We start from the raw sequence: 23,423 nt of genomic DNA, 5'->3' as shown, positions 1-23,423 counted from the left end.
TTAAAGAAGTTATTCTTTCCACTTTGGTATAGCAAGGAGATCCCTTTGACGGAGACGTATATATATACATACACATACACACACACATATATATATATATATATATATATATATATATATATATATATATAGTTAAGTTATGGTGAGTAAAAAAAGTGACAAAAACCCTCCACAGCAAAGCATATAGCAAATGTAAATATACTGTATGCTCATTTGCATGTCTTAGGCAGGTCTGCAAACCCGCCTTTCACCATCACCCTCACACAGCACTTCCACTGCAGCAAGGGATTCTGGGAAATGACATGCAAATGAGCATACAGTATATTTACATTTGATATATATATATATAGATATATATATATATATATCTATATATATAGAATCCACAGAAGCAGCCACTTGCAAGTAGAAAAAATTGGGTGCTTGTCCCATAAAGCAATAATAAACCATACGATACCGTTTGAAGAACGAGATCAGGAGAAAGCACTCTGGTACGTTTGATCCCAAGTTTTTGTATTGAAAAAGACACATAAACCGACGTTTCGGTCCCCCAGTGGGACCTTTCTCAAGGTGGTGCCTTGAGAAAGGTCCCACTGGGGGACCGAAACATCGGTTTATGTGTCTTTTTCAATACAAAAACTTGTGATCAAAATTACCAGTGTTGTCTCCTGATCTCGTGCTTCAAACGGTATCGTATGGTATATATATATATATATATATATATATATATATATAAAAAAAACAAGAAAACAACAGGCGCACTCATGGTGTAGTATATCAATAAAATTTATATAGGACTGAGAAAATAAAAATTGCGCACTCACAAACGTGACAAGATCATAAGCATGTATGAGTAAAAACTCAATCGCCAGCGGTGACAGGATAGCGTCTTCGGGCTCCACCGTGTGCTGCAGATGTCAGTAGCTCCGTGGCCTCCGTGTACCGAACGCTTCCCCACTCCAATCTCGCGAGAGTCGTGACGTCTGCAGGAGCTCTTAGGTGACGGGAGAATTTGAACAATCTCTTGTCTCCTCTCCTTTTACCCGCAGGATACAATACTCTGAATAAAGTCCGTAATGGCAAGCTTGTGGAAGTGCACAAATGTACAAATATTACAAATGTGTTGATACAAATGATCCGAAACACACCCTACGCGTTTCGTCCTTAAGACTTCGTCAGGGAGTATAAAGCACAAATGGCTGCAGACAATTTATACATATAGTGACCAATCAAGACTAGACATTACTAATTACATAATTGGCACCATAAGAGTGAATTCTAATGTTAACTCCTTTCACTGCTGAAAAGGAACAACTACATATATAATAATTGTTACAAATACAGACAATATATTCTATTAGATAGAAATCAGTTGATACAAATATATATATGAATATACATAAGAAAAGGATTGAAATGCGCAAAAGGATAGAACTGATATGAAACATACATTCTATATAATAGGTAAATGTATGTAGACATAATATATGGGAAATTGCTATGGTTAAATACAAAAGATTCAGAGGAACAACCATTATCAACATTATTAAATAATCTAAATATAAAAATTAAATAAGTATTAATCAAGGAAAATGAATTTAAAATTAAAAACACCTAAATAAGGATGGAGGGATCACAGAGAACAGAACACAGATGCAGAGAAAAATGGTGACCAATGCCAGAAGACATCACAATAAACATCACATGCGATTGTGAATAATATCGTAAGTAATATAATAATATAATAAAATAAATAATATTAATTAAAAAAAATAATATATATATATAAAATAAAAATGAAGATAACCTCAATGTCCTTAATATCAAAAGGGAGATTCACAATGATTATATATATATATATATATATATATATATATATATATATATATATATATACACATACATACATACACACATCTAACCAGACTAATGTCAGAGACATAACACAAATATATCAGAGATGGAATTGTAAAATACCTTATATATAATAAGACATATCAATATTAACCAAATGATCTTTGTCAATCTGAAGGGAACAAAAAAACTCGTTCAAACCAGACCTCCAGAGAGACCAGTCAATAATAGGGATCAGAAAGCTAGACCACTGTACTAATGTCAATGGTATCATTGAGACCATTGGGATGGAGAGTCCCCAAAACATATACCCAATATGTTTCCCTAATACATATTTGCTTAAATTTATCCCCCCCCAGAAAGGAGGGTGAAATGTGCTCTATGCCCATAATGGACAGAGAGCAAGGATCCTTGGCATTTTCTATATATATTTTTTATATTTTTATGTACATATAATCTTTTGTGTTTTTTATCCGTATATATTTTTTTACACTTATGTTTTAATCATTTATTGGTTGCAGTTTTCTCACAGCATACAAGGATTGTGCTGGAGGATTTTGGTAGGCGCTAACATTTTTTCCTTTTTTGTTTATACATATATATATATATATATATATATAGTGTATATATATATATATATATATATATATGCAAATATAGCTGTGTGCTCATCTGCACGTCTTAGGCAGGTCTGCAACCCCGCCTTTCCCCATTATCACCCAGCATACAGCACTTCCACTGCAGCAAGGGATTCTGGGAAATGACATGCAAATGAGCACACAGTGTCACTTTTTGCCTCAATAACCATTTTTAACATGGTTCCCTATAGGCTTAAGCTTGCTGCATGGTCACAGCTTTGAGCACAGCCAGGGTTAAGGTGCATACCCAGAAAACCACCCACAGACAGCTGTTTCGACCTTGATGGGTCTCATCAGTGTGGGGTTGATTTTACTGGGAATGCAAGAGAGGCTTATGGGATAGGCTAAACCATAATACTGAGTTAAGTTATGGTGAGTAAAAAAGTGACAAAAACCCTCCACAGGAAAGCAAATATAGCTGTGTGCTCATCTGCACGTCTTAGGCAGGTCTGCAACCCCGCCTTTCCCCATTATCACCCAGCATACAGCACTTCCACTGCAGCAAGGAAATATATATATATATATATATATATATATTTTTTTTTTTAATTGATTAGGTCAGGGATTCTATTTAATTTTTCTGCAGGAAACTTTAGTTGTTTTATTAACAGTGTATATATTAGAATGGTAAGTAAAAAGTAGAAGAACGGCGGTCACTGCTCCTCTGAAAAAAACTCTCCAACCAGGCGTATAAAACAAAAAAAACTTTAATGCATCAAAAAGAACATCCACATGTCTATGACACTCTGACGCGTTTCGTTCTGGGAACAGAACTTTATCAAGTTTGATAAAGTTCTGTTCCCAGAACGAAACGCGTCAGAGTGTCATAGACATGTGGATGTTCTTTTTGATGCATTAAAGTTTTTTTTGTTTTATACGCCTGGTTGGAGAGTTTTTTTCAGAGGAGCAGTGACCGCCGTTCTTCTACTTTTTACTTACCTTTCTTCATCTATTGCGAGCAGGAGCACGCCACCGCTACATACAGCAACAACAGCAACGTTCCTTTACAGCAGCATCCGGCAGTTCTACAGTTCAAGGGATGATGTGCACCGGCTGAATTAACCCTTCGATCACAAGATGCAGGTGAGGATAGCAGTAGCTGGACCCGTGATTTACTCCTGGGCTCTGTCTAGATAGGGCTCCGTTGTATCTCTACCAGCCGTGCTACAAAAGCCCCCCATCTAAGATAAGGGTCTACAATTGAAAGTTTGGAGGATTTATTGAATGTCTTATTTTGTTGCTGCGGTGGTTTCACTCTGATTCTCTCTACTTGTCCACATTACCTGCAAGGTTGTAGCATCAGTCTTTTGGGGATATCCCTCATTTTTTCTATATATTAGAATGATTATTAATACATTCATTACCAACAGGGAACACTAGAGGACTCTGGTCCTCAAGCTTTTCACTGTGTACAAATACAGTAGATGATTACATCAATAGTGAGTGACACTCCTTTATTCAACGTATTATTGCAAACTTTGAAGTTCAATACACTCCTACAGACAAATGGGCAATTATTTATTAACAAATAGATTTTACAAAAGTATAACAGCAGTAATAATTAAAATCAAAGGGCAAAAGCAGTTTGCGATCCAAATAATCTTTGTAATACTACAGTACATTCCCAATGCCATTTTCCCAAGAATTAAATGCGACTGCCTTAACACTTGGTACAAATTCCTTGTGCCCAATACGTTCATGACATACATTCATTTCAACTTGTATTAGTATAGTTTATTATTGTAGAGGTATCCAAATGGGTGATTTGTGGAAAGACATACAGATCACGTTGTTCTAGGGCAAGGCTCTTACCCTAAAATCAGGATACAAAATGTGAGAAGAGCCAGATAAGTATTTTAAAGTAATTTCAGCTATATGTAAGAAGACCAACAAATGTTATATTCACTTAGTTTGAATAAAAGAAAAACCTGAACATTTAACATTAAACAAAAGCACTTATTCACAATTTTTATTATTCCATCGAGGAGTTACGTTCCAGTGGGAAAACAGGCACACCACCTGCAATGAAGTTAGTCTTATTCAGAATTACCAGAGTAAACCAGTGGGACAACTGGTGGTCGAATACCATTTGCACTAGAGCCTTGTGATAAGGGGAATCTCTTCACAGAACTGTCCGACTTTTGTCTTTGCATATTGAGGTGCTGAATAAATAAGTCCCTTCTGTACCAGAGGAAACTGTACTGCAAAGAAATGCATTGTTTTCTCACCGTCAGTGAGAGGTTAAGAATTGTATAGTGTGGAAGCATTTGTTTTAATCTCTACTGGTTCCTACCATCATGCATCCAAGTGTTTACCTAGACATTACATCTTATTTCTACAGTCGTTTATAGAATACAGTAATAATGAAACCAAAACTAACTATAAATTAACAGATTGAAAAATCTTTGTGGCAGGGACTCCTTTTCCTAATGTTACTTGTATGTCTGAAGCACTTATTCCTATTATGTGTTATATCAGTGGCACACAAACTTTTTTGCCCTGCGCCCCCCTTTACCTTCTCTAGAGCCTCAAATGACGCTGCATTGCTATGCCGCAGGTCATGTGACATCACGTGACCCCCGGCGTCATTCAACACCGCGTCGCCATGGTGACTCGTTGCCAAAGCCGTCGGAGTCAAGGTAAGAGAGAGTTGCAGAGACCTCGCGCAGTCCCCCAGCATTTCATTTAAATGCTTTGGGGAAAAGCGCGGGGCCTCTGTAAACCCCCCCCATGTTATATTAGGTCACGTGTATTACCGCTGTGACTCACTATGTACATGGATGGCGCAATAAAAATAAAGATATACGTAAGATACATACAGGCAACATCTAGGTTTAATTAAAAAAAATACAATTTCTCCCTCAAACTGTTCACTCGATAAGCTTCTGTTTGCTTCAAAAGTTGATCTTGTGTAAGGTCCAAACGTTGATTGCATTGCCTTTATTCATTAAAAGTTCAATCCTGGGCAATTGATTCTGTATCATAATATAGATGACAAGTTCAAGCCAAGAAGATATATTAAGCAACCAGGAAAGACAAGTCGCTTGCAGTATTACATCACAACATTGTTTATTATGTGACTTTGTACAATACAAACAAAAAAAATACAGAAATGCAGTATATGAACACAGCTAAATGCAAAATTGTGATGTTCCTCTCCTCGCGAGGCCATGATTCCCATTTCTAGTAAAACATGAAACAGACTGCACAATAAAGGTAGGAACAGACTGGTCGTTAATTTCACCTAGAAAGGACTTATCAATGCATCGTTCCTGCTGCTTTACCACAAAAATGTAGGGTAGGATTTAAAGAGGAGAAAAAAAAAAAAAAAAAGGTTTACTCTCTGGTTCCTACTGCAAAGAAATAAGCTATACTTTAATTCAGTAGGACCAATACTTGGAAAAAAAATATCTAAAGTAAATGTTATTACAAAAGGAAGCAGTAATTCGATTCTTCTGGCTAAAGAAGTTACTAAATGGAAATAGAGTATACTTAAAGAATTCCCCAAACACAAGAGGGTGCTTCTAAAAAAAAGCCTTCTGTGCACTGTTAACCTATATTTCCCATGTGTAGTTTTAAACAATGGAAGTGTCAAAATTAGGGGAAAATGTAAATTACAATAAACCGTATGCTGTACTGTATGGAAGTCTTGTATTACATATGAGCGAGTTAGAAGATGCAACAAAATATGGCGTTTTTATCTTCATTGTAAGCCAGAGTCCTTGTATTGTGGAATATCCTGCTACCAGCCCCCAGAACTTGATTATACAACAGTAAAATGCTTTATTATCTTGCTTTTAAAATGAAGTCATCGGTTAAAAAGAGAGGGAAGAAAGGGGAGCAATTACTTGCAGCGTATAGTTCTCCAAGTATGCAAAACTTAAAACAATTCAAGGCATCTTAATCTCCATCAAGAATAAAAAAAAAAAAAAAAAAAAAAAAGGTCATGCCGTTTTAATCCAACATTTATGGATGCAACTGGTTTCAAAAGTGGCTGAATGGTTCCGACAAACACTGATGTCTGGGCTGGCAAGTTGGCAACTGATAGAGAATATGGTGGTCAAGGAATGATTCTAAAATATCTTCCCTTTCTTCTTATTTTTCTCCAAAGTTCTGTGGACACACACAAAATTATTAGATTGCAAATATAAAGAAAAATATCCACATAGATCAAAGATATTGCAAAGCAAATATTAGGTAGGTTTTTTTCCTCCTGATCTTACAGTCAATGCAGAATCTCAAGACACACAAAAGGTCTTGAGCATAAGTTTTTTTTAATATGAAGGACTGTTATTCATATGTGTATGTATATATGTAGAAAGAAGATCTGGAAGCCCAAGGCTCAGAAATGATAATCGGCATATAGAAATGAAGGACCTATTTTCAGGTGGATCGGTTTACCTGCTAAGAACAATGGTCTATCATGTTACTATGGCGATGATGATTTCAATTTTAACATTGTCAAGGCATTGATTCTCTTTTTAGCTACGTCGCTATGACAACATTTAGCGTGTGCTCCAACAAACACAAGATTGCAGATCAGCAACGTGATATACGCACAGGGGTGCGCAATATTTTAGTGTGTGGCAGTGTGTGGCAGTTACATAGGCCTCCTGCCTCTTCCCCAAGGCATTTCAATGAAATGCTCTTCCCCAATGCAGAGAAGAGCCACCAAATTAATAAAGGGGGTGGACAATCTAACTTATGAGGAGCAGCTAGCTAAATTAGATTTATTTACATTAGAAAAGAGGCGTCTAAGAGGGGATATGATAACTATATACAAATATATTCGGGGACAGTACAAGGACCTTTCGAAGGAACTATTCATCACAAGGGAAGTACATAGGACTCGGGGTGATCCCTTAAGGTTGGAGGAAAGGAGATTTCACCAGCAACAAAGGTAAGGGTTCTTAATTGTGGATGTGATGGCAGATACAGTCTTGCAAAAAAAAGTTGATTTAAGGGCAATACCAACATTTCGACCATATAAGTAGTCTTTGTCAAGGTGAGGGCCCTCACCTTATGCGGTCGAAACGTTGGTATTGCCATTAAATAATTTTTTTTGCAAGACGGTGTGCCTTGATGCTTTCCTTCTACTTCTACACCAAATAAGTAAACATGGGAAGGATGTTGATCCAGGGAATAATCCGATTGCCAATTCTTGGAGTCAGGAAGGAATTTATTTTTCCCCTTATGAGATATCATTGGATAATATGTCACTGGGGTTTTCTGTTTGCCTTCCTCTGGATCAATAAGTAAGTATAGATATAGGATAAAGTATCTGTTGTCTAAATTTAGCATAGGTTGAGCTTTTATGGATTCATGTCTTTTTTCAACCTCATCTACTATGTAACTGTGACTGCGCGAGGCCAATGTAACTCACTTACCTAGATTCAGACTGCTTCGGGCGAAGCGACCAACATTAAATGAACCGCGGCATCATTTGACACTGCGTTGCCATGTGACCCCACAGCGTCATTTGGCGCTTGATAGAAGGTGTCGGGGGGCACGAGCAGTGGGGGAGAGCAGGCAAGGGGCGCAGGGTAAAAAGTTTGCGCACCCCTGATATAAAAGATCCAAAAGATTCCTCTACTAGTTGGACTCTATGTTCCTTTATCAAATATCATCTGGACAAATGATCCATGCATATTCTCAATATATGTACGGCTTACTATTGTAGCTAAATCAGGAACCCAGTTAAAATAAAATAATAAAACTTTATTACATCAAAATAATCAGTGACTCTGTGCCTTTATTTACAGTGTATATTATTTAAAATCCCTTCAGGAGTTGGGTAGATTATATGCTCCGATTACCAAGTTTGTAACTTATGAATACATTTAATAATGTGTCTTTGGTAGGTAGCTTAGATCTACTGTCATATACCTATCCTCATGCACCATGTCATGATAAACACAAATACAATTGAAGGCAGAGCGTTTTTTTCCATTACATAGCACCCCTGGTATAGTACACTATGTTTAACCAAGTTTCATCTTTGACCCATTACACTGTGCTATCCAGCATATTTTTGGTGTAGTCTGCTTAAGTCAGAAGATGTCTGGGAAATGTGAAATATTTCAGTAACCTGGAAGAATTCTGCTGTTCCAGTATGCGCTGCTGAGCTTCCCAGTTTAACTTTTCTTCCTCGAACTGACGCCGTTTCTCCTCCAGCTCCTTGTGCTGAGCCTCCAAGTTCTTTTTCATTTGTTCATGGCGCCGCTGAAGCTGCAATAAAGCCATGAAATCAAAGATTTAATTAATACAAAGTGGAACCGGATAGATCTTTATTGCAGCTAAACTGGCTATTTGCGGACTTTCAGCAATCCTACGCTGGTATTTTTCACATAGTATTGTAATGCTGGTTATTCACTGAGAGACCCTTCACTTCATTAACTATTACATACACAGACCATGTTCTATGCCAGTGGTTTTCCACCATTTTTAGTTAAGGAACGCTATAATGATAATGTGAAAATTCTGCAGAACAGCAACCCTCTCTAACATCGCGTCTGAGATCATATACATTGTAAGGAACCCAAACCCTCTCAAATATCACGTCTGAGATCAGATGCATTGTAAGGAACCCCAACACTCTAATAGCGTGTCTGAGATCAGATCTATTGTAAATTCTTCTGTATTTTGTACAATTTTCAAATGACCCGAAATTTGCAGGGAACACTTTAGAGATGCCCAAGGTACCCATCGGCTCCTAGGAACCCCATGTGAAAAATAGTTCTATGTATTCAACCAAAGAATTCCAGAATTATTAGAATAACTGATTAGATAGTTGGCAAAACCATCTGATGAAGTATATACATTTTTTTTTAATGTTTTATTTGAAAGGTCTTTCTTTTAAATAAATCATTCACATGACAACACAATAAAAGAATAATACAGAAATAAGACTAATGGATGTTTACTGTGGTCATGCATTAAGACACCCACTGGTGCTGCTGATCTTAAAAGATAGAACATTAATTAAAATAATGACAAAGTGCACCAAAACTTGCATTTGGGCAAGTCACTCTCCTGTGTTTAAGGGACCAAAAATAAGATTGTACACGGTCAGCAATATACAAGTGTAAGTATTTGTAAAATATATCATTATACACCTTGTGGAAACACTTAACCCTAAAAGATTTGAGTGAACTTTATTAGTCTAGAAATCCAAAATGTAAATACCTCAGCTTCAGAGTCCTTAAGTTTCTGAACTTTTTCTTTGACCTTCATCTCAAAGACTTGCTCCATTTCCATCTCCATTTTCTTCATCTTGGCCACATGATCCCTTCTCTCCTCTTCCATCTGAGCCAGGGGGCTCCTATAACATATTAAATCCACCAATTACTTGAATTCGTGCTGGGAATTTAACGAATGCTTAAATAGTCACAGAAGGGAAGACCAATGTTTAATGACATAACGATGCAACGTGATCTAATGTATAAATGCTTCCACCATATGCAGATTGCAGACAACCACCATGAAACAAACTTCAAAAGGTTTCTTGCTTTATTAAAGCGCCACAATATTTATTTTCTGTAAGATGCAAAACAGATCGCATAGTAGCAAGTAGCTTGTTCTAAGAAACAAATATACCGACCACTTAAAATCCCTTTAAAAAAAACAACTGAGGATTTTACCCACGTCATGGGGTCCGACACTGCAGGGACCCCATAACGTAGTGGCTTACACCCCGGGCTTTCTGCTTAGTCTCGGGTCAGATTGCGTTATGCTCTCCTATGGAATGCTGAACCCAATCTTCCAGGAACAGGACTCCTGTTCCGTTTGCCTCATCAGACATCACAATCACGGGATCACTCTGAGCAGAGGCCATGTGATCGATGTGTCAGATGGGTTGTGGCACTCTGGTGCCGGAGGAGCTATGGGACAATGGTGCAGCAGCTCCTCAGGTACCCAAAGGGTTGGTTATGTATGGTAGAAAGTTTGATTTTCGATATGCGTCATTGGACACATTTTTAGATATTCAAAGATTATGACAAAGATCTATTAAAGAATGAAAAAAGTTGCTGATGGAAAAACAATAGCTATAAAAAAATAAATCCTCCAGCGTTTAATAATCCAAGGAAACATTATACACAGACCTACATAGTAGGTAGGATTTTGAAAGGAAAGCTGCTTTGACCACAAACAATTGCTGTATTTCCACACTGTACAGCAAATGCATGGAAAATATCCTTGCAAAAAAGGAAGTGGTAGCTGGAACCTTTCAATGAAATAAGCTACTTAATGGAAATAGCACATATCTGGAGACAAACCAAGACGTGGTTATTACAGAAATAAATGGCTTTTCAATATACATGCCTTGTCAACGTTCACATATATTACAACTAAAGATTATTTTTATGTAACCTCACATGACATAGGCTGGGAAAAAGGATATAATGCATATTATACTAAGAGCACGTATCATACTTTGTAAATACTATACAGTGGGCAGTCGTTTTGTAGAGTTTGAAAAGCTGACATCCTCCAATGTAATAATTTCTCAGAATCTTCCTTTTCCAGGATGACAAAGAGTGGCATTCCTTTGACATGAGATTTTAAATATTACTTTGGCTGTATCGTAACATAATAGCAAGTTGTATTTGGCAATTAACCAAACCCTGTGGCATTTACCTACAGCAGACACAATTAGGAAACCTGACAGAGGAAGAAGGTATCATATCAGGTGAGATACCATTTCCATGCATGCAGCAACATTAACAAGACGTTATTTGCAAAATCATGAGGAGGGGGGCTGGAATGAGCTGGCTTGCAGCGTTACATTATTCTGCATGATGCGTGCATCACACACAACTTATTGTTTACATTGCATGATCTTTTACTGAATGATGAGGCAGAAGCAGGTGTGAGACTAATTGAAGAAATTAATGTGAACCAATTAAACGGAGGAAACAAAATATTTATTGCAAAAGGAAGGATCGCTTCCTCCCAAAATACACTTGAGGGCATATTCTATATCCACCAAAGCGTGCAGTCTGGTCTTTTTTGGCCGAAAATCCCCATGGGGATTTTCAGACAAGACTGCCTTAACGGCCACTTCGGAATACATAGGATAAGGCACTTGAAGCAATTGAACAGTTCCCAATTGGCAAAATTACTGAGTAAATATAGCACCATTTTTTATTTTTTTCCCCCATCCATTTTGTTTCTCTTTAGGGAGATTTAAAACTGGTTCCACTTAAACAGAATGGGAAGTTTTGCACTAATTCCAGCACTGGCGACCACCTGGTTCCAGAGACACTTATTGCTGAAGGTAGAGCGTTTGTCCCCTCCAGAGAAAACAAAATGGCGATTTAAATTTCCACCATTACGCGGGACAACAGGAAGCCACAAATTCAACAGCACCCCGGTACGGTGACCAGCCCCCTTAAACTATTATTATTTTTTTTGTACTATAAAGTCTGCAGAACTGCTTATGCTGGTACTTCCCTGACCAACCATATTTTATACAACAATATTTTTAATTACCTCCCTCCGGTTGTCTTTTTGCTTTCTCTCCCCTCACATCACTAACCTCAGCGATCTCGCTCTTCATTGTCTCTATCAACACTGTGAGCCTCCCTTCCCTCTCCCTTCATCTGCCTCAGGATGTCTCTTTTCTCTCCTTTCTCTTTTGGTCGTTTAGTTCCTCTCAATCTCTCGCTTTCCTGTCGGCTTCTCTCCTTTCCTCTCATTCAGGATTGTCCCTGTCACCTTCTTCTGTGCGGCTCCCTCCAGCGTCCGATTGTCTCAAACTATTTGACGTCTTTTAACAGCTGCTGCTTTTTCCTTTAATAGCCAACTCGTGGTAACATTTTTTTTAAATAAAAATTAAAGTGCAAGCTTTTAGGACACATGGGTCCTTTTTTAGGCAGATTTTTTTTTTTTAACCTTTATCAAGTTAACCTGGCTACAACAGATATATGTCTAGCATCTTTGTCCCTCTGCATCTACTAGTCAAAAACCCACCCTTCCATTTCATGTGATATTGTTAGTGTATTTAAGTGTGCCTATATTGGTTGCATCCCATTCTTACGTGCCACATTTTGCCCCTCTGCAACTGTGAGACTTTTTAAAGAGCTCAGATTTTATGTACAACAGAAACACAATAACCATATAAGCCTATGTATACCCTTCAGTGTTATAGTCTGATCTATACATCTGCTCTTTCCACCATACACCTCCGATCCTGCAATATCTGGTAACTTACTCCTCCTACCTGCATCTCAACATGCCCAACTTATTGCTTTTTCTGTTTGTTCACTTCTTTGTAAATGGTTTTATTTTTTCAACTCTCCTCCCATCCACATTGCTTCATCTCTCCTTATCTCCATATTTGCCTACACACAGCAAAACTATTTACATGACTGTACCAGCTACTTCTGCACTACGCCGTAAAAAGTCCCCTCACAAATCCTCTTGTCTCCTTTCGCTCTCGCTACTCCCCCTCTTGCTGCTGGTGACAGCTTATCTCCCCCTATCACCTCCTTTCAGTCACCACTACTCATTCCACTTACCCAGCTCCTACATGGTCTTGCTACTCTCGAGAGCTTCGCTCCATTGACATCTCTGCTCTGGCATCTACCCTGAATGCCAACTTACACTTTCTTAATCCTCTGCACCTGACAATCTTGTCGACTCTTACAACTCTATCCTCTACTCCATATTTGATCTAAATGCCTCTTTGGGTCCCTGGCACACCCCTGTCTCTAACCGACAGCCTTAACTAAACTCATTCACGCTTCCTTCGCATTTGCTCCTCGGGGTGCCTATTGCGGAAATCTCGCACTCATGCTGATTTTCTACACTATTCATTTCTCCTGTCGTGTTTAAACGCTGCTCACTAATGCCAAATACTACTTCTCCTCACTCATCAACATTCACAAATCCAATCCAAAGCCGTCTTTTCTCTGTATTTTACTCCCTCCTCTGACCTTCTACCGTCCTTCACTTGTCCTCAAGCCGTTGCTGACCACTTTAAAGCCAAGGTGGATGCCATCCACAATGAGATTTATTTGGTCCTTTTCCCCTCCTCTCTGCTTCTACCTAAACATCCTTCCACTCTTGACTACATTTCTCCTGTTAAAGAGCTGGAAGTTTTAAGCTGATTTTATCTTCTCCCTCTATCACGTGCCCTCCAGATCCCATTCCCTCAAACCTCAACAGAACTCTTACTCCTGTCTTAGTCCCCACTTCCACCCATACCGTCAACTGCTCCCTGTCCGTTTCCCATAATCTATAAGCATGCGGTCACACCTACTCTCCAAAACAACACCCTTGACCCCAAGTGCCTACCACCTTGTATTCCCCTCCAGCCTCCAACCTGCTAGAATGTTTCGTGTTCTTCCGTATGATCAGCTTCCTTAACTCCCATGCCCAGAGACTGTCCTCACTAAATTAGCAACTCTATGAAGCAATATTCTAATGTAATTTTTTCCCAACTTATCCTACTCACTCCCTGCTGCCTTCGATACTGTTGATTACTTCTCCTTCGTGTTCTACAGTCTGGTTTTCCTCATCTGCCCCATCGCTCATTTTCTGTCTCTGTTGCCAACAGATCTTCGCCCCCTGTTGGTCTGTCTGTTGGTGTACCTCAGGGCTATGGTCTGGGACCTCACCTCTCTCTACACACTATAACTTGGTGACCTCATCTACTCTTATGGCTTTAGGCATCCTCTATGCAGATGATATGCAAATATATCCATCTACCCCATAACTCATACTCGCAATCCAGTCCCAAGTCTTTGATTGCTTCATTACTATATTTCCATGGATGGTGCTCTGCTGCCTCAAACTTAATGTCCAATACTGAGCTCCACATACAATATTTCCTCTTACACCTGTCCTACTATCCCCTTTTTCCACCACCGTAAACTGAACTACAATTTATCCTCTTGTTTAGGTGTGACATTTGACTCTCCCCTTTCCTTCCCCATTTACAATTTGGCTATAATGTGTTGCTTCTTCCTCTAACATTGCCAAGATCCGCCTTTTTTTCTGTTAATCTACTAAAACTCTAATTCATACACATACTCTGGAGCAGGGGAGTGCAAGATTTTTGTTGGGGGGAAAGGGGGGCGCAGTGCATACAGAGGCCCCGCGCTCTTCCCCAAGGCATTTAAATTAAATGCCGGGGACAGCGCAAGGCCTCTATACTCTACCCTACCCCGGCTCAGAAGACGCTTTGCTGTGGTCAATAACACCACAGGGTCATGTGACGTCAGACGACCTGTGGCGTAATTTCACACCACGTCACCATAGCAACGCGCAGGGTCATTTGACGCTCTCTGAAGGCGAGGGGGGGCGCAAGCACGGGAGGAGCAGTGGCAGGGGGACGCAGCGCCAAAACTTTGCCCACCCCTGCTCTGGTGTACTGTAATATTCTGCCAACAGGCATCCCAACTTTCTCCTTTGCAATCAATCCAACATTATGCTACTAGAATAATTTCACTTTCTCCAAGAACAGTCCCTTCTCAGCTCCTCAAATCCCCATCCCTTTTCAGATCACCTACAAAGTTCTCCTTCTTACCTTCAAGGCTCCCCACTAATCTGCTCCTCCCTACTGTACATACCAGCTTTGATCTCTCGTTACGTCTCTGCTCGTCTCCTGCACTCTGCTCATAACACTCTCCTTTCCACCTTTACTACTCACTTAAACTTGTCCCCCTCACTGTCCCTTACACGTGGAACTCCCTCACATCCATATACGACAAGCACCTCCGCTCCCTAGTAAGTCAAACCTTAAAACTCACCGCTTACATGAAGCATTTCATTAGTCTGGACACATGGCTACTGTCCCACACCCGGTGTCGCGCCAACTAACCATAGTGGCCAAGCACTGCCATGTACTGGCCTTATTCCCTCACCTGCCGTCTCCAAGTCTCCCAACATCCCACTTAGATTGTAAGCTCTCCAGGGCAGGGATTTCCTTTCCTATTGTCCGATTGTGTTTGTTGCACTTATTGTATTATCATTCCCTGTATTGTATGGTCTCCTTTGTAAAGAACCGAGTACATCGTGGGCGCTATATAAAGCTATACATACCTTTAAACCTCGACTTGTGCACTATTATGCTGCCGGCTACTCTGGCAATGAAAGGATTGATACTAAATGATATCGCAATACAATGTTTTTTTTTCTTCCTGAAAATAGTCTTTTGTTATCTTTAATTTTGCTTTGGGGGCTGGGAACAAATAAAACAAAAAGTTTTTTTTTGTTTGTTAAAGTTTTGCAAAAATGTGAAAGGACCACTTACATGCCTTCAACTGGGTCAAATCTAAAACAAAAACACAAAAAAATATAACGACTTAGCATGCTTAAATTAAAACAAACAAAAAGCAATTAAAATAAAAGCTTAATTTGTGCGATTATCATAAGGATAGTGGAAAAAGGTAAGAAATGTGCAACTTAAAAGCAGGATTAAATTTTTTTTTTTTTTTTTTTTTTAAAGGAGACAAGGTTAGTTAAGGAAGGCAGCTAAATATTGGTTGTAGATTAGTAAATAGGAGTAAATTATTGCCAAGATTACCAGGCGAATTACAGTGTGCAGTAGTGCCTCAGTGACAGCTCCATCAGTACACATGCATTTATAATGCTTCACATTCATTTAATAACATTCACAGGTTATTAGTGATTAACTTATGAATTAAAGAACAAATCCTACCGGCAGATTCTATTATATATATATATATATATATATGTTATATACTGTATATAGATGTACCGTGTTAGCCGAGCTTAATAATCAAAAATGTATAGACGATACCGTTCTGCGGCTAACAAAATGCTTTTATTTGTGCGAGCTTTCGAGATACACTGATCTCTTCTTCCGACGGTGTTACAATGGATAAAGCAAGAAAAGTTTAACTTAAAAACTGTGCATCTTGGAATGTTATCTGCGACTGAAACCTATCCCTCCCCCCTGTGCAGTATGTTATGACTTGAGGTGTTAAATAGTCCTAGAATGTTAGCGATGTAAGTGTGTGTGTGTATGCATGTAAATATAAATTTATACTGCGCTCACAGTGTATAATACAGCGCCTTACAAAAAGGTGTGTGGAGTGTATACCAATGGTGTGGGTAGGTGTGGAGATGTAAGAGGGTGTTGCATTACTAAAAGTGTGTGTAGATACTATGTGGTCCCTATTGGTATATAGGGATGGAATAACAGAGTATACGGTCTCCGGAGCTGAACCCCATTAATTTCAGCTCTGGGACCCCTTGCTTCCGGAGAAACTTGCCTCCGAATTAGGTGCCGGTAGCAATTCTCCTCGGCTGACAGGGTTCACAATATGTCCGCTGTTGAAAGCTTTCGTGTCTTGCGGGCCAATTGGAAACCGCAACGTCATCAGTGTGGCTTCCTATTTGCCCATGTGACGTGGGAGAGTTCAACTCTAAAGCCCTGCTTGCTCAGCCGGAGCTCCTATCGGTACCTACTTCGGAAGTATCTCCGGAAGCAGGGGGTCCCAGGAGCTGAAATGAACAGGCGTTCAGCTCCGGAGGCCCCCTGCTTCAATGCTATATACATTTTTTCAAGTGCTCCTTTGAGACTTGGAATCATCTCCATCTGAAAATGGTGCTCTGGATTTACGGCGATATAAAAATTATTTTTCAATCAGTTGTGCAAACTTTGCTGGGACGCGTTACAACGCACACCACTGTACGTCTTGCAGATGTCGGTCCCATACAGAATGAGAGAATCATTCATTTATATTATTTTTGGAGTGCTTTTTCCTTTTGTGGTATGTACACACGTCATTCTCCCACAATTGTTTCAAATGAAATTGTGTATTTTAACACGAAGACAAACTCTTGTTCATTCTGGCTTTCACTCCACTGATATGAATTATTCAATTGCTAAAATCAACACAACACTCCGTATTACATGATTATCTATTTGAACTTGAGACCAAAACTGTCCAGTCTTTGGAAGTGTATCATATCTGCAAGGATACATCTATAAAATGGAGTTGCATGGTGTTGGATGTAGAACATCTGATATTGTTTTGGACACAACGGAAGTAGCAAAATGGTCATCAATTCGTTTTATAATGATGCTTTCTTTAATGCCCCACTGTTCTGTTAAAACGTAGGCAATGAAACCACAAGTTATTTTGTATGGTCAACATAGGCATGCTATTTAGGAAAGAAGGTTTCTCAAATACTGAAACCCTATGTGAAATAACCCTATTGTTAGATACTGAACTTCTGTAATGCTTATTCTCTGGCAGGCCAGAAGGCGTCTCCACACAAACAACGACTGCGCAACCTGAACTCAGACTGGCCTCTACATGAAATCAAAACCAGATCTCTCATATCAGAGAAATCTAACCATTCAGCCATCTACCGGCCCGGGGGACACATTCCTGACCAATCTGATCATTACTGAACAAGTCGGTCATACCTACAGACTTAGCAAGACTGCCGTGATTGAAGAAGCAAAAGTCCAACAGCGCCGGAGACCGTGTCTGCTGCCGTCATGTCACAGGGAGTCACGCTTCCGAACGGTACACATGCACCATTAATCCTCCGGTGTTGCGACCGCGGCAGCGAAGACCGTTAGCTTTGCTACATCTGTACATCCTCATTTCTCCAGCACGGAGGGTTTCCCAAACTTTTATATTTGCTTAGAACCCATCCCCTCTTGAACCTATGGAAGGTTCTCAACCATTTTGTTTTCCAGATTAGGGTGTTGACTCAAACCGGTTCATACTAGGGCTTTCACTACTGGAGGAATGTAATGGAGAATATGGTCTTCTATAAAGGTTACTAAAAATAAGTATTTTCTGTGGGTTTTATTTCAACTGCAATAGCAGAGAAGTTGGAACAGTGGAGATCCTGTCTACTAATGTACTTGTTTGAATCTCTACACACATTTCTGAAATTATGAAAATCTGCAAAAGTTCAAAACATAGGTTCAACATCAAGGGTTCAATTATATGAAAGGCCATACTATTTGTGTAATTATACACCTGGATAATATATGCTTTAAACATCTCAGACATGGATCTACAGATACAGCAACTATTAGTACTGTACACTAGCAGAGATCCCCTCCCAAAAAGACTGCAGGAGAGAGCAGCTTTAGGCTATTTGTACGGTGTTTCAGGAACCATTGCTAAACGTTTGGGAACCCCAGGTGGTCCATGAATCAATGTTTGAGAACCATTGAAGGACACTGCTCCAAATGTCTAGCAAATGCTGTTAAAATAAAAAAGCAATTAAGCATAAACACATTTTTGTCCACATTTAATACCCCTATTAAACGCATAACTGGAATTTGCAATCGATGTTAGATCTAAAATGCATGGCCGACAGCTTTCTAAGGCTTGTTATATAGTGCGCGTGGCTGACGTCACAGCGTCAGGCCGCGCTGCGACTGGCGAAAAATGTCTCGTTTTCCCCCAGATCTTTCGCGCCAACGCTCACGGCCGAGCGCGGGCGTCTGAAGTATAGCAACAGCAGGGCCATACCCTGTAATTGACGCGCGCACGGTAGCGCACGCACTATATTACAGCCCTTAGAGACTGCGCAGAAAAATGTTTACTTGAGGATGGTGGAACCACTGATGCTGGTAGGTGGAATGAGAGGTCGTAGTGAAAGGGAGATCAAGAAAGGCGAGTTGAAAGGTATGTGGACACAAAGTGAAAAAAACAAAGTGAAAAAAAAAAAAACTTCTTAAAGCAGCAGCTCATGCTAATCACCATTTATTATTTAATCTGGTGCTTCGACCAGGGGACATAAAAGTTTGAAATCTTAAGTGGATAAAATGAAACTCTCCTAGAGCCCAGTGCAGTCCAAAAGGTTCTCATAACCACAGACGCTACAAGAAATCATGATATTTCACATAAAAAAACATTATACGAGTTAAACTCAAAGGCAAGGAGGGTTGCTGCTTTAAGAAAAGAAAAAAACGTGACGGAAAATTAATCAATACATTGCGGTTACCTCCTGGAGAGTCACTTACTTGGTTAGCTGACCCTTGTTTTTGTTGTTATCAACACCATTATAAGTCACAGCTGCCAGTTTTCTGCTCCTGTAGTTCTCATAATGTACGTTATTAGTGACATCCTTGAGATCTTGCATGTGAGTTCTGAGAACAAAACAAAGCGAGATGCCAGCTCAGCCTCAGCCTGCTTCTGTTTGCCTGACCGCAAAGTAGCTAGTTAACTTTGATATTCACTTTAGTGCACTTTACACTGCATGTGTACTTAATACAGTGGTACACATTCAATAACATTAGCAGCATTACACCAAAAAACATAACTATTTAACATCAAATTCACAGGGAGGTTTGCATCCGGAAGAGCCGGGAATGCTTTGCAAAGAAGTTGCAAGCCCCTTTGACAAGTTAAGGTTTAAACGTAGTGTTAGTGGTTGAATTGACATTTTTATTTAGACCCAATGCTCACATTTAAATTGCAGCCTCCTGCATCTGAAGTGCTAGATGTGGTTGTTACTACAAGTGTGCAGCACGGCCATGCAAACCTGGCTACTTACCTTATCAACATGTTCCGCAGAATAGTGAAGTCACAGTGCTCACTGTTCTCAACTGTTAACAACAGAAAAAACAAAAAGCACATCAGACTAGTAATATAAACACATAGTCAGTGCTGCAAATGTGAGCAGACATTTTTCATTTGCAATAAACGTTTCAGTTTTACGCCTTTTATTCTTCTATCTTACTGTTGATGCCAAAAAAAAAAAAGAAGAGGGACAAAGCAGAGCAAGCAGACATGCAGTATCGTGCAGAGGCGGCCAACTCCAGTCCTCAAGAGCCACCAACAGGACAGGTATTAGGGATATTCCAGCTTCTGACTGAGCAACCGATTGAGCCAACTGTGCCGAAGCAGTGGTGTCACTTGAGGACTGGGGAAATGGAGTTTGCCCCTCCCCCCCCCCCCCCCCCCGGTATAGTGAGTAAAGGTACAGATTATAAACTGCAGCCTTGTTCTATACGCAGCGGTGCGTAAAATGGGGGCGCAAGACTGCCTGCGGGGAGGGGGGGGGGGTTTACAGAGGCCCTGCGCACATCCCGAAGGCACTTAAATTAAGTGCCAAGGGAGCTGCAGGGCCTCTGTAAACCTTTACTTACCTTGGCTCCAAACGCGGCGCCATGGCAATGCGGCGGTCATGTGATGCCACGTTGCTATGGCAACGTGACATCATGACGCCGGAGCCGAGGTAAGTGGGGGTGCGGAGGTGAGGTGACCGCTGGCAGGGGGGCGCAGGGAAAAAAAGTTTGCACCGCCCTGGTGTAACAGACCTTTACAGAAATATTCTATTACTAGTTTCCCAGCTAACTTGTGGAAAAGGAGCAAAAGATGCAAAAAAAAAAAAAACCCCAAAAAAGTTAAGCCAATAACTAAATACAAAGCTTTATCACGTTTCTAAGGGAAGTCATACTAACTTCCTATTTCTAACTTTAGAATTGTAAACAATGTCCTTTTGATCTCCAGTTCTCCAAATCATTATTTTCTGTGACTTCACACACTTCGGAAATAATGCTGGACTTTTATTTGAAAGGCTGGTACTCGCAGGGTTCCCAGAGCAAATTAGAGAGAAAAAAAAAATACATAAACTGGCACAAGAAATTCCTCCCTCGTGGGTTTTTAGGAGACCAGGCGCTTAAACTGAAAGTCGAATAGAGAAGGAATTTAAAATAACAAGTCGCTGCAAAGCTCCCAAAGAATACAATGAAACATTCGAGAAATATTCCAATGTCGTCATTTTAACCTTCAGTTATATAAACATGTATGCTGATGCTGTGCTAGACAGTAGGCCTAGACCAGATAATGTTTTGATGTTGCGAGAAAGTGGTCATTTTAAAGTGCAAGGTGGATTAAGGAGTCCCAGGGACGAGGAAAGTACAGCTCCACTTAGAGGTCTGTTCGGGACGAAAATCCCTGTTGAAGTTTATGGGGAATTTGTGTCTGAAAACTACTGTACCTCTGCAGCAGTTGGATAGAGTGAGCCATGTTGGTAAAGAAAGTTATTGTTTGTATGACACCAACAAGGTATGCAGCACTTTTCTAATTAGTATACAGACAAGACAGAGGATAAAATAAAAAAGGATACATACAATAAAGATGTCCTCTAAAGCTGGATATATATTTTCAGAAATTAACTTTACATTTTTTTCTTGACTTTATCGTATGATATAGTCTGCAATCCCAAATCTGTTTGCAGGAGCTTTAAAATGCAACATTATGTGTGTCTTTATTTATATTAATGTACATAGGGCTTCACAGCATTAATACACGTGACAATCATATACATAACAAATATAAAGACAAAGTGGAGAAGGGCTTTAGATATAAAAGTAACCTTTAGGAAGAGGCGTCCCTGCTCCGAAGAGCTCACAATCTAATTGGTTGGTAGGAAGGACGTATAGAGACAGTAGGAGGGCGTTCTGTTAAGCGCGTCTGCAAGGGGCCCAGGTTTATGTATGCAGTGTAAAACTATCACTCATAGAGCTACTCTGGTTCCTTAAGCAGGTGTGTTTTGAGTTGGGTCTTAAAGGTGGATAGAGAGGGTGCTTGTCGGGTACTGAGGGGAAGGGCATTCCAGAGGTGTGGGGCAGTCAGTGAGAAAGGTTTAAGGCGGGAGAGGGCTTTAGATACAAAGGAAGTAGAAAGAAGACATCCTTGAGAAGAACGCAAGAGTCGGGATGGTGCATAGCGAGAAATTAGGGCCGAGATGTAAGGAGGGGCAGAAGAGTGAAAGCTTTAAAAGCGAGGAGGAGAATTGAGTGTGTGATACGGGATTTGATAGTAAGCCAGGAGAGGGATTTCAGCAGGGAGACGCTGAGACAGATTTCAGAAAGAGTAGAGTGATTCTGACAGCAGCATTTATGAAAGATTGTAGGGGAGACAGGTGAGAGGCAGGAAGGCCAGATAGCAGGAGGTTACAGTAGTCGAGACGGGAGAGAATGAGGGCCTGTGTTAGAACAAACCCCCAAACTAGGACAACAGTGGACGTAGAGCTGAAAATAGAATTTTGCAGGCACATTGCGCTACTACATTGAAGAGCTTACAATCTAATGTTGGTACCTAAGGCACAGGAAGATATTGTAAAGTGATATCCTCAAGCTCACAAGAAGCTAATGCTGGGACTGACAAGTGGCGTATTCAGTTATTCCAAACATGTCGCTGAACTAACAGTTGAACCATATGAACGTGTTACAGTGCCATGTTCTGCACCTACATTATTAGGTAACCTGCAAACACAGGTGGATTCACGAGAGTGTTAACTGGCTCTGTGTATGTACTGTACCTGTGCCTGTCCCTTCAAGCCCACCCAAGCAACCTTGGTTTTACTGACAACTGGTAATACTGGTTTGCTTTATAGAACCAGTCTTCTTGTTCAAACAAACAGAGTGAACTGGGATGTTAACATATAATGGGAATACACTATAATAAGGGGAAGAAAGTACAGTTATGTATGAGCTATGGGAAGCTTTCTTCTAATTAGCAACAGTGAATGAAGCTTACTGCCTTTTTTTACCTTGTGGGAGGGTATATAAACTGCACTGTATGTACTTTGTTCTTTATCTTGACATACTGTAGGTCCCAAAGTGAATCGAGATCGATCCTGCTTGAACGAACACCTTTTTTCTTCACTAAAGACCATTGAAGCGCCTGGATTCTCCTTCCTTTACTACACACAAGTTACCTTCCTGGCTACTTGATGCTGTATGCACCTGTGGCAGGACTGCTATAACATGAGGGTTACATATTGTATTGATAGCATTTTTACTATTCCCATACAGTAAAGGCTTCATTATGAAGTCAGTTAGACGTTATTACAAATTTGGAGATTTACCTATTTAAAAAAAAAAAAAACTATAAAAAAAGTGTACAAAAGGATTAAAGATATGTTGGTGTTATGGTCACAACGATTAATGCCAATTTTTTCCCTTATATAGGG

The 23,423-nt window shown here is 39.9% G+C and overlaps 1 protein-coding gene across 2 annotated transcripts in view; it reads right to left on the bottom strand.

The window, feature by feature from the left end:
- Nucleotides 1–5,536: 5,536 nt before the first annotated feature.
- The window catches only part of SEPTIN7 (septin 7), a 112,949-nt gene continuing 95,062 nt past the window's right edge, over nucleotides 5,537–23,423 (bottom strand). Inside the window, exons 8-13 of one of the 2 annotated variants that reach the window (XM_075586617.1) lie at nucleotides 19,995–20,046; nucleotides 19,462–19,587; nucleotides 15,751–15,771; nucleotides 9,678–9,813; nucleotides 8,581–8,720; nucleotides 5,537–6,605 (exon numbers count right to left, since the gene is read on the bottom strand). In XM_075586617.1, the coding sequence (XP_075442732.1) occupies nucleotides 6,566–6,605; nucleotides 8,581–8,720; nucleotides 9,678–9,813; nucleotides 15,751–15,771; nucleotides 19,462–19,587; nucleotides 19,995–20,046 (515 nt within the window). In that variant the 3' untranslated portion in view covers nucleotides 5,537–6,565. The remainder of the gene's footprint in view (nucleotides 6,606–8,580; nucleotides 8,721–9,677; nucleotides 9,814–15,750; nucleotides 15,772–19,461; nucleotides 19,588–19,994; nucleotides 20,047–23,423) is intronic. The other variant, XM_075586618.1, reaches the window with a different exon arrangement.

The sequence above is a fragment of the Ascaphus truei genome, chromosome 2, assembly GCF_040206685.1.
Source record: "Ascaphus truei isolate aAscTru1 chromosome 2, aAscTru1.hap1, whole genome shotgun sequence".
Taxonomy (NCBI): domain Eukaryota; kingdom Metazoa; phylum Chordata; class Amphibia; order Anura; family Ascaphidae; genus Ascaphus; species Ascaphus truei.
The sequence above is the reverse complement of the archived record's forward strand: the minus strand, read 5'-3'. Positions and strand labels throughout refer to the sequence as shown.